This window comes from Mastomys coucha, unplaced genomic scaffold (assembly GCF_008632895.1).
Source record: "Mastomys coucha isolate ucsf_1 unplaced genomic scaffold, UCSF_Mcou_1 pScaffold20, whole genome shotgun sequence".
Lineage (NCBI taxonomy): Eukaryota > Metazoa > Chordata > Mammalia > Rodentia > Muridae > Mastomys > Mastomys coucha.
This window is the reverse complement of record NW_022196903.1, coordinates 118457699-118470175: the sequence shown is the minus strand read 5'-3', so window position 1 is coordinate 118470175 and position 12477 is coordinate 118457699. Positions and strand designations below refer to the sequence as shown.

Here is a 12477-nt window from a genome sequence, read left to right as displayed (position 1 = left end):
CTCACTCTGTAGACCAGGTGGCCTCGAACTCAGAAATCCACCTGCCTCTGCCTCCCAAGTGCTGGGATCCGGGGCTGCTCTTAAGTGGACAATGTAATGAATGTAAAGGAATGGGTGTTCAGTAGAGGAGACCCTGTAGGAGGGGAACTCCCTCCTGGTCCTAGATGTTCCTTGTATAAGTCCTCATTCCTTACTTAGCCTTTTGGTGACTCCGGAAAGACATGAGAAATAGCTGGTGTTGCCAAGGGGAAACGTATGTGGATGCTTGTGTTCCAACCCTAACAATACGGCACGGGGAGTGGGTACCCTGTCTGTAAGACCAACTCACGCTGCTATCATTTAGCCACTAACCTGCACTTAGATCCTTGAGTTTGCTGGATTCCATAGGCCAAACTCTTACAATTCCTTCTGAGTTGGAACTGGAGAGTTGGTTCAATAGTTAAGAGCACTGTCTGCTCTTCCAAAGAACCTAGATCTAATTTCCTCATTCAGCACCCACAACTGTGACTCAAGTTCCAGAGGGATCTGACAACCCTGCTGGCCTGCTTAGGCACCAGGCGTGCACGTGGTATGACAACATACATGCAGTATAACACCCATACATGTCAAATAAAAGTAAAAAAGTAAATAAAAATTCAACGACTTTGAATCCCAGGCAGGCAAATGAATGGCTGTCCCAATTGCCAAGAGCCTACTGCAGACCAAACCCCTTGATGAAATTACCCTCCCACGCACACCTGTCTGCTCCCCATCCGGCTCCATCTAGATACAGCAAGAAGTGACAGGTCTGCCCTTCCAAATAAACAATTGTGTAATCAGGACATGAAGAGTAAATTGCTCTGTCCCCAACAGGATGGATACGTTGTGTGCTTCTCTGGGCTATTGAGGAGACGTGCTATGATCACTGAAAGTCAACAAGAGTTTTGCAAATATTAGCTCAGGTGATTTCCTGAGGACAAGAGAAGTCTTGGGTGAGCCACACTTTGTTCCGGAGGAGAGAGAGAATGTTCTATGAGACGGAAGGTGGTGAAAGGTGAGACAAAGACAGCACAGAAAAATGTCATGTGCTCCCATAATAAACACCAAATTCAGAGGCGAAAGGAAAGTGGAAAGTCTAGAGCCTACTGCGGAGAGATTGAAGTACTCTGAAATGAGGGCTCACACACCAGCCCCGAGCAACTGGGCCAGTGAGGTCCTGGACTCCAGTATTCAGGGACATGGATGGACACACAGAGCTCTAACTTCAAAGGAGCATAAAATGAAAGGAGTGTGCTCTCTCAGGAAACTGAGAAGCCAGCTAGAGCTGAACTGTGCATGATGACCAGAAGGAGCCTAGCAAGCCTATTTTAAGTCCTTGACTCTTAAAGCCAAGATGAGAACACATCCGGCCCATCTGGCTGTTGTTTACAAAGCACCTTCATGCCGGAGGTAGGGGGATGAATTGGTAACTTCAAGAATCTCATTCAACTCTTGAGTGCTTCTAAGCCTGAGATTCCTAACATTGATGAAAACCTATTTCTGCTGATCCTAACCCACCAGAGGATGCTGCTGCCACTGGATTATTCCCCTTGCTGTGGCTCAGGTAAAAGTTAGCAACAACCACACTTGGGCTTCCCAATTAAAGACTGGAATTACCAACTCTAAGGAATTACAGGGAGAGATCGTTGATGCCAAGCATGGAAGTATCCGCACACTCTTGACAGCAGTGGCAAAGGCAGGAGCCAGTCTTGTCACACAGGGGAATGTGACCTGAGGGTGGTGATAATGGCTTCAGTGACTGGATCTCCCAGGCCAAAGCCACAAGTGTAGTGCTGCAGGCTCCACTGTGCCCAACAGTGATATGCCAAGTGGCTGAATCTTACATAGAGGGCCTTATCATCACCCGAAGATCTGTATATCATGTGACGTGCAGTGCTCATGTTCACAATGGCAGGTTTCCATCACTGCCAGGAGACTGCCTTGGGAAAGGGGGCATCTTTGTCATAGCTAGCATGACTTCTCTGTAGGCTAGCAGCAAGCCTATGAGGCTTTGGGCTTCAGATTACAGACAGGACACAGGGCCAAGACTCCCATGCCCTTGTGAAGTTCAGCCCTTCCCCCCAGAGTCCCCAGACTTAATTTTACAAAAACAGAAAAGCTAAGGTTCTTTCTTTAAAAAAAAAAAAATTGTGCTGGTGTGGTAGCTATGAGCAAATGAGCATCACTTAATCGGAGTATTTATGGCTTAGGCTCCAGACTCAGCTGGGAAAAAAAAAAAAAACTGCAAACGATGCGATCCAACAAGCCATTATCAGTCCCAGCAGAGAGAGGCTCTGGGTCTGTTGGTACAACAGGCAAACGTTCCTGTTCTCCCCAAGGTATAAGAATTATGACCAGGCTCTCTGAAAGAGCTACGAAAATCAGGAGAAAAGAGGGACGACTGGTTCAGACAGCTAACCAAAGCCAGTGCAGCCTCCTCCAGAATGATAGCCATTCCAACTGGCTCCGGAAACCAAAGGCTGGTGAACGACTCCCAGTTAGCAGACCCAATTTCTAAACGTGGAGTCCAGCAGGAGCAAGAACTTAGAAGAGGCCACATTAATCACCTCCCAGGAGATGAGTCAACTGAGCATCTCAGCCAATGAGACATCCCCAGCTGTGAGCAAACACGATCTGATGACTGGCTAAGGGCAGAATCCAGTTCTCTAGGTAAACAAACTGAAACTGTAAACTACGAGTTAGAGTTCTCGGCTTGAAGGAGTTCGTGCCTCAGGGGGGTGTGTTTGGAGCCTCAGTCAAGCACACACTCAAGTTTCTTAAGCTGTCCCCAGGACACTGGTTAACTGCACCCAGGAGACAAAGTGAATAAGGACCTGCAGCTGGAGCCTTAAAATGTGTCCCCGCACACTTAGCAAAGCTGCTTCTGCACTTTGTCTTCGTTGAACAAAGCACCCAGTCTTTCCCTCCTGAACTCGCCCTCAGTATCAGGTTCTCTCCAGGAAAAGTCTGTCTGCACCTCCCACATAAAAGGGATTGTTCCTTGATACTCTGAGGGTGGGGGAGCATCTGCCTAGCCCTTGCTTTTTGCAGCCTGTGTTTGTAAAGTCAAACAAAACAAGATATGTTCTGCAGGACCTGTGTGCTCTCAGCCTTGCCTGGAAGGGAAGGAGAGGGAATGCCACCAACCACCAACAGGACTCTAATTTAGAAACCCAAAGGGGGAAATGAGAAAAGTCTCTCGTTCGAGGCCGATGTGACAGGGGCGATTCCTCCTCTGAGGTTCTCTTTCCTAGCTGACTCTAGTTTGTGTCAAGCTGAGAAAAACTGACCAGCACTCCCAACTGTAGGGGAAAGAACCTCAACATTTCAGCCCTAAAAGGACAAATGCCAGATCTCTCAAGGCAGGGGAAGAAGGAACTCCCCCTTCTGCACAAAGCACACTCCTCTTAGCGCTCAGTCTAGAGCTTAGTCTGCCTTGTTAGCAACCATGGCCACGTGCCAGGCAGCTACCCAACAGGCCTTGCGCCGCTGAGTCACTGGACGCGCAAGGGCAAAAACCGGCTTTGGGGATGTGTTTGTTTACAAGTTGGAAGCCGTATGCTCAAGAGTTGAGGCGGCTACATTTAGCATCCGCACAGGATATTCTCCTGAGTCTGACATGCTCCTGGATTCAAAGTGTTCCTCTGATTCAAGGGGTTTCGTGAAAATAACAAAGATTCTTTAGATAAGTAACCAGCTATTGATGGAGCTTTCTCGTACTAAGCTGCTGTGTTCGTGTCTACTGTCTGTTTCTGACACAGGAGAAGTGGATGGGTTTAATTAGGTGTGGATTCAGGTGCATTAGGCTTCTACCAGGGAAGAATTCTGGGTTATTGTTGGGGAGATCATTGTCATCCCTAGCTAACACCGCCTAAAGTATATGTCCCATACACTCTGAATACTTTTGAGACCTATTAACTATAACAACCACGTACCCAATAAAGAATTTAAGAACTAAAAAGAACCTTTAGGATCTTGTGATATCTAGCTCTTGAAGAAGGAAGGGTTTGCAGATAGAGTGATGTGGACAACCCTTTTGCAGGCAGAGGGATGCTGGCCTTCCTTCCACAGGTAGAGTGAGGTATAGGTGATGCTTTTGTAACCAGAGTGAATCCCTTTGGTAAGTAGAACGATATGGACAGTCCTTCTTTTGCTTTTTTTTTTGGGGGGGGAGGGTGTTGAGATGGTTTCTCTGTATAGCCCTGGCTGTCCTGGAACTCACTCTGTAGACCAGGCTGCCTTGAACTCAGAAATCTGCCTGCCTCACCTCCCAAGTGCTGGGATTAAAGGTATGCACCACCACTGCCCAGCAGTACCTGTCTTATATACAATATAAGTAGAACATAAGGCAGGAGTACCTATAGCAGATAACAGATAGCAGAACCGTCGCCCTGGGATTCCCAGCTTCCAGAACTGTAATAATCTCCAAAGTCCAGCATCATGTATTTTGCTATTGCCTCACAAAGTACTGGAGACACTGGCTATACCCGCCCAGTTTTAAAGAAAGTACAAGGCCAAGGACGATTAGGATTAGACAAAACTCTAGCCGAGATGTTTCAATCTAAAAAGACTCATGAGCACCTCATATTGAACAGCCAGAGAGACCCACCTCTCACCCAACCCCTGAAGAGAGAGAGAAGCCATGATCCCGAGTCCTTTGCCTTAATTCTAGGAGTCACACACCATGCAGAGCACATCTAGGCCAGACTGTACCCACCTGCTGCATGTCCCCAGAGGAGCTGTTGCAGTGACTGCTGGGAGAAGATGCCCGCTTACACCGCTGCTCCTCACTACTCAGGGCCCAGGAGTTGGCAAAGTCGTAGGGGTCTGAGGTCAAAGTCCCTGCAGAGAAAGGTTTCCAAGAAATGATGCTTCAGGTAACCCTGTACCAAGACTTCTGCGTGAAAGCTATTGGTCAGTTATGACCTGAATCAAACTCCTTCTAGATCAGAACCCAGGCATTTGGACCACGGACATTTTGTGCAGTGCTCAGCAGGACACCACAGTGCACAGGCAATGGAGTCCAGCAAGTGAACTGACTAGCCGTGGATGGAGAGATAGATACAGTGGATGAGGTGACATGAAAGATGGTGAGGATGTCACCAGAGAAACTTCTTTGAGCAGCAGAGATCATATCCACAGCTGTTCAAAACGCAGAGAACAGTTGGCCATGGGGCACTGTGGTAGTTTGAATAGGTAGGGGCCCCATAGACTCGTGTTTGAATGCTTCGTCCATACGGAGTGCCACTATTAGGAGGTGTGACCTTTTGGAGTGGGAGTGGCCTTGTTTGAGGAAGCGTGTCACTGAGGGGCTGGCTTTGAGGTCTCCTCTGCTCAATAATGCCTATTGTGGCACACAGTATCCTACTGCCTGTGGATCAAGATGTAAACTCTCAGCTCCTTCTCCAGCACCAAGTCTGCCCACATGCCACCATGTCCCGCCATGATGATAATGAACTGGACCTCTGAAACTGGAAGCCAGCCCCAGTCAAATGGTTTCCTTATAAGGGTTGCCACCATGGTCATGGTGTCTCTTCACAGCAGTGAAACGCTAACTAAGACAGGTGCCCAACCCTACTTACACATCTAAGTTCACCGGAAAGGAAACAGAAAGACTGGAAGGGACAGAAGACTAAGGCGGTCGTTGTGAGCTAGTGTCTTCTGTGTACAACCGAGAGGCTGCACCCATGAGATTTAAAAAAAAAAAAAAATAGTACTGCCTGAACAAGACCAGCACAGCAGCAACCCCAGTGACATGCCAACATGGATGGGAGGAGACCTGTCCACGTCTCACCTTTAGGTGAAGAGATAGGGGCAATTCATGACTAAAGAGAGAGGGAGACTCGATCTTCTCTATGAATGAGCCCCCATAGGCTGTTCAGTCATGAGTGGTCAGCCCTAAGCAAATACACACATATGAGCAACACTAAGTGGACTCAGTGGGGGAGGAGTGCATGTGTGTGTGTGTGTGTGTGTGTGTGTGTGTGTGTGTGTGTGTATGTGTGTGTCTGTGTGCGCGCATGTGCACGAGTGTGTGTGCGTGTGTGTAACAGTAAAGAAGAAGAGGTCATAGGAGGGATTGAGTCGGGGACACACAAAACACAACTCTAACAAAAGGAGTTGGAGGGGGAGGAGAGGGGGAAGTAGAAATAATGTATGGTTCTCACATATGAAATTCTCAAAAAGAGTAGTTGAGTGAATTTTATATTTAAAAAGAAAGATAATGCAGGTGATGCCATTCACCCCCACTTCTCCATGCCTTGACATGCCCTTCCCCTTCTGTATGGGCCATTTTCCTTCCTCCTTTGTCATGGTTTTAGTATAAGATGTCCCCACACACTCTCTCATGTGGTCAAGGCTTGGTCCTCCACAAGTGGCAGTATTTAGAGAGATCCTGGAAGATCTCTCTAGGAGAGATCAAGGAGACAGAAGCCTAGCTTAGTTAGAGGAAGTAAGTCACTTAGAGTGTGTGCTTGCCCCAACTCACTCTTGTGTTCCTTTTCCCTGCTTTCTGTCTGCCATGAAATGAGCAACCTCCTTCACCACACATCCCCGGCTGCCTTGGCACAAAGCCCCGAGCTAATGGAACCGAGGACTATGGGCTGAAATCTCAGAAACTGTGAGCTCAAAATAAGTCCTTCCTTCTCTGACTTGTTGGTTCAGATATTTTGTCACAGAGACAAGCACAGCGACCAACTTATCATGTCAACTCTCTCCACTTAGTCCTGGACGCAGAGCCCCAAGACAACCAACCTTTCTGAGCCAGCTCTCCTTCCTTCCCCCAACACAGCCTGGCAGGGTGTGCCCTTCTCGTGTTTAGCACCCCAGGCAACTCTCCAGAAAAACTCTTATCTTTCTTTAGGTTCCTTTTCAGCCCTGACCTTCTATGACTTTTGAGCTAGAATTCAACTGTGAGCTCCTTTGTTTTATTGTGGTTTTTTTTGGGGGGGGGGCGTGTTGTTATTGTTGTTGTTTGAGACAGGGTTTCTCTGTATAGCCCTGGCTGTCCTGGAACTCATTCTGTAGACCAGGCTGGCCTCGAACTCAGAAATCCACCTGCCTCTGCCTCCCAAGTGCTGGGATTAAAGGCGTGCACCACCACTGCCAGGCTATGAGCTCCTTTGCTATGAGCACAAGTGTGTGTCTTAGCTTCGCCTTCAGCTACAGTGGATTCTGGATGCTCAGAACATTAATGTGGAATGAAGGTAAGGATGTGACATGAGTCTTAAGACCCCCTCCAAACCTCCCCACCCCTCCCCAGTCATTGGCTTTTCCAGGTTCTCAATCTCAATGTCCTGGTGCTTTTGTGCCTATAACCCATTCACGCTGTAGTTGGCTACCACAGAGGGTTGAAAGACCTATACAGTCTTTCCTGTATAGGTACCAGGAACCAAGACTTTTCCTGATAGCCTTGCTGAATATTTATTATGGTAGCAGTTTCTGTCTGTTATTTTTGTACTATTGAGGTGAGCAATCTTTTACGTAGCCAGACCTAGAAAGGCCATTTAAGGTCAAGGAGTAGACTTGGGAATAAAATAAATTGCTTTCTATGGAAAGAAAAGGGAGGCCTTTATAATTATTTAGTTTGATGAGCAGTAAAGAAAGTACTCCTTCAATGATGTGCTCATTTTTAAAATATTCTATACACATTATACCACAAATTAAATGATTCAGCTCTAGGTCTTGGGAGGAGGCGCTTCTCTGGGATTACCCGGAGGGGACGTATGTACAGCTATATGTATCCTTATTAGACGAGTACAGGGAAGTCAGATGCAGGTACTCATAGGGGAGAGATGGAAATGACAGCTACAAGTCAAGGGATGCAGCAGTGACTACAGACCGGAGGAACAAGTCCTCTCCTTGGGCAGAAGCCCTGCCCTACTGAGGCCTGGGTCAGGGTCTGGTCTCAGGACTATGAAGGGATAGGCTTCCGTTGCTGGAAGCCATCTGGTTTGTAGTCACTTGGTGGAAGCCAGAGGAAACTAATAGACCAGGGGAGCCCAGTGGGAAGAACTGAAATTTGTATGGTATCCACTGTGTATGGGATGCTGTGATAGATGCCCTTTGGTACCCAATCGCATTGAGTGGGCTTGGACATCTTAAGAAAGAGGTAGAGAAGGAATTTCATGGGGATGGGGACGTTCCTTTGACCAGCCAGTGAGATCAGAGCTGTTCCCCTCATCCTGGGTGTCAGATTCTTAATTTGTACAGGAAAAGCCAGACGAGGTGGTCTCAAAAAGCTTTTTCAGCCCTGATTTTGTGTAGTATGAAACTTTATGGCTAAATATGAACCGAAACAGAAGGGGGTCCAGTAGAATGAAATTACAAATATTATTATTTAAGTGGAGGAAGAGAATCTCAGAGATCAAGAAACAAAACACGTTGAGACTCTCAGAAGTCAGAAAACAAACTTAACTGTTTGGGGACAAATAGTGTTGGGTCTGAACTGAGAGCTGAACTAAATACATCACTTTCTGCGGATGGTTCCAAAAATAGCGCCAGGGACTGAACTCTTGCCAACAAATAGCACTTTGTTTTCCATAGCGTAAGTCATATATAAATGTGTGTGTGTGTGTGTGTGTGTGTGTGTGTGTGTGTGTGTGTACATATATATACGTATTATCTATACATACATAATTACAATGGACAAACATTCTGTTGAAGCCACAAATAACTTCAAAATGAGTAGACAGAATTCTAAGATAGAGAAAGAGAAGTGAGAGGAGGAGAAGAGGAAGAATAACAAAGATAAAACAGACAAGTGGCTGGCAGCAGAGGATTAGGCTGAGGGCAGCCATCTTGAACTTGCATGATGGGGAGGTGGAGCTAAATTCCTATTATGAAAGTGTGGTTCTCTGAGAAAGCTGACAGGGAAAGCAACCTATTCTGAAAAATAGGGAAAAAAAAGTTTGTTTCCTTGGCTTAGGGAAGGTTTGAGATTCAGATTTATGTTTCATTTAAGATTAGTATTCAGCTGGGTGTGGTGGTTCATGCCCTTAATCTCAGCACTCAGGAGACAGGCAGGCAGATCTCTGAATTTGAGGCCAGCCTGGTCTACACAGCAAGTCCCAGGACAGTCAAGGCTACACAGATATACCCTGTCTTGAAAAACAATGTTTAAGAGAGAGAGAGAGAGAGAGAGAGAGAGAGAGAGAGAGAGAATCAATAATTTAGTGCAGAGTGCAAATTTAACATAAGACAGTTCTGAAGATGAGCTGACGATCCAAAATTATGAAACACAGAATCAATGGGCTATAAATAGAGGTCAGCAGACATTCAATTAGCAGGTTGAAAGCTCCAGATCCTCTGAACAGATAGCTTACCCTCCTGTGTCCTAAAGTCATCTTCAGCGAAGATGTTAAAGTCGCCACACAGCCCGCAGGTCTTGTTGAAGTGTCTGTCTGACATCAGGACCTGGAAGTTGCCATTGCCGTCAATTCTGGCCGCAAAGCCCAAGGCCTCGCTGGAAAGCTTGTAGTACCCAGCCTCACGTTCTAGATAGAGTCCTTTGGAGGCGTAGGGCATGGAGATGCTGGAGGGCAAAGGGCAAGCTCATTGAGCTTCGGGTGCATTTTTAGTACCTCCCCAACTTCCCTACCCAAGCCCATGTTACAGGCTTCCGACAGTGAAGCACAGTGACCAAGGTTCTGGGCCAGCGCTGCAGAGACCTGGCCCTTTGGGACCGGGTTTCTACATTTAAGTTATGATGGAGTAAAAGATGTGAAAGGCTCCAGAGTCCTTTGCATTGGGACACCTGAGCTTCTGACTTACCTTTGGCCCCCCTGCATTATGGTGCCATTGGCAAACACATGAATGTCAAAAAACTCCCCAAGATACACAGACAGGCTCACTCTCTTGCCATCTTGGAAGTTCCCTGAAAGGAGAAAAAAAAAAAGTTCCGTCCAAAACTAATACATTTTTTACTGCGTGTCTGGATTCTCCATAGACAACTTCTCCTGAGAAACCCAACAGGAAAGCAACAAAGATCCCTGAAAATCCCTGACTCCCTTCATCTTACTCTTTGTAAGTACTAAAGGCTGATGCATGGCCCTCAGAGGACTTCCATAGGCATGGCCATGTCCTTCTGGAAGTTCATTATCTTGGTATAAAAATAAGACTCACGTTGTCTGCACACAAATAGAAGTAGAGTGCGCTGTAGGTACCCAGCTTTACCACACAGCGTTGTCATCGTAGGAGAATCCAAGCCAGAATCTATGTGAGTGACATTTGTTTAAAATAGAGACTTGAGTCCCACTGTTTAACTGCATGTGGTTTCCCATGAGAAATTTGAAGTGTGTAGAGGAATTGTAAATGGGAATCAATAAATTACCGATATCTCCATTAGTGACATTTGTATGGCCAAACCCCACACAAACACCCAATAAAAAATGCTCTCTGCCAATGGCCTGGCTATGAGGGCCAAACACGGACATTTTTCACACTGCTCTGAAAGTTTAGCAATCCAAGATGAATCTGTAAGAAACACAAAGTCTGGGCTGTTGGTGTTCCAAGATAACAGACTGTGTAGGAGATAAAGGAAATGGAGGGAGTCAGTGGAGAACCTGGGTCTGGAGCCTTGGGAACTGAGAAACTGGAGGATGGAAGAAGGGATGCCAGTGGAGAGCGCACAACTGTGCACCTTATGGAGCCTGAGAGAACCTGGAAATCGGGTGCAAGACTAGCCTTGGAAATGAGTACACCGGTCCTTGTCTTCTCTTAGAGGGTTGGAGGCATGGTCTCTAGCTTGGAAGCCTGTGGAGCCATGCCCACAGAAAACTGGAGAAGGCCCATTGATTTGAGTTGTTATCGTCACAGTCAAAACCACTAGGGAAGTGAGCCTCTGTACCCCTGAAGTTGCCACAATCTGTAGAGCCTTGTAGCAAGCAACACAGCCAGGATAAACTAGAGATGCCAAACCCATTAAACAAAACACAAAGGGCCATCAGTTTGCACCGAGCTTCTGCACCAAGCTCAACAGACCAAACCAAAACATTACCAAGCAGGTAACTGGGATGTGCATCCCACCTTCTGAAAAAACAGGAGAGAGCTATTGAGATGGCTCATCAGGCAAAGCTTTGCTTGCTGCTAAGTAGGACAGCCTGAGATGGAGCCCTAGAACCCCTGTGGCAGAAGAAAAAGGCTGGCTCCCACAAGTAATCCTCTTACCTCCACACAAGCGTGTAAATAAATAAACATACAAATTAATGAAGCAAGAGATTGAGAAGGAAGAAGGAGAGGGAGGACAGAGGGACAGAGGGAGGGAGGAGAGAAAATATCCCTAAATAGATACCTTAATGTCCACAGGAAATCCACAGACTACGGCTCATCACTGAGTTCCGTGTCTCAGTCTGTCTCAGTCTGGGGTCCCACCCTCCTCCACTCGGCGCATTCGGTTTTACAGAATGACTCTAGAATAGCAAATAACACCAGCCCTAACCTCCTAGTTGTCCTCATCCAGCCCTGTCCCATGAGTCTAAGCCGGAGGCCTGGACTGCTCTGCACTTTTACTAAGAGTATACTTTTTTAAGATTTTTTTTTTAATTACATGTATGTGTTCAAGGTTTGGGGATGGGGATATGCATGTGTTCTCTGCAAGCACAGGATGGGGCCTTACCTGCTGAGCCACCTCTTCAGCCTGAGACTAGTTCTAAAGAGAGGAGTCTCCGGCCGCAGAACCGTAGGTGACTGACAGATACAATAGCCACGATAATTTCAGGGTAAGTGCATGAGTATCCTATTACTTAGCTCTTCTACATGCTGGGAAATGACCGTGTGAAAATGGTTTTTAAAAAGACAAACAGCATCAGGCTCCAGTGTGCAAACCCTCTCAAGGATCGTTCTGTCCCTGGGCATTTACTGTGGGTCCAAAGCCAAATCCCATCTTAGGCTTGCCCGAGGCCTATACTCCAAACACTGTGCATCAACAGGGCCTGCTATGAGGCAGAGCAGGACCTCTTCAGCTCCTTCCCTCTAGATGTCCTTAACGTTTATGACCCCCCCGCTTGTCTCCTCCTCAGTCTGTTCCCCCTTTGAATCCCCAACATTACACTGAAGGCAGGCAAAGACAGTTTGTCTCTGTTTCCTGGGAAACTTCACCATGGGCCAAGGCGCTTTCTCCTGAGAATGTGAAGAGATCCCCTGAAGGCCTTCCCTTCTTTTAGGCTCTCCCTCCAACGGAGACTCGGGAAAGGTAGCTGGGAACACGAGAGCCAGGATAACTGTGGCTAGGGGTAGCTCTAGGAGAGGCATAGATAGAACCTGGGCAGCTAGGGAGGCACCATTGCCACACAGATCTGAGCCAACACTGCCTGTGAGGCTAGGCTAGCCCAGAATGCAGCAGCCACAGCAGAAGATAATCAAACAAGAAGAACCCCCAAAGCCATGTTTAGGGAGCATGAGAGCTCTTGCCCTTCCCAAGAGAAGACTGAAGGATGAGGGAGCACTCCTTGAGGAGGAGGA

General features: G+C 47.1%; 1 protein-coding gene across 2 annotated transcripts in view; it reads right to left on the bottom strand.

The window, feature by feature from the left end:
- Vwf (von Willebrand factor) overlaps window positions 1–12477 on the bottom strand; it is a 158829-nt gene that overhangs the window by 111017 nt on the left and 35335 nt on the right. For both annotated transcript variants that reach the window (XM_031383471.1, XM_031383472.1), the window contains 3 exons: window positions 9790–9892; window positions 9342–9550; window positions 4736–4860 (listed from right to left, as the gene is read on the bottom strand). In XM_031383471.1, the coding sequence (XP_031239331.1) occupies window positions 4736–4860; window positions 9342–9550; window positions 9790–9892 (437 nt within the window). The remainder of the gene's footprint in view (window positions 1–4735; window positions 4861–9341; window positions 9551–9789; window positions 9893–12477) is intronic.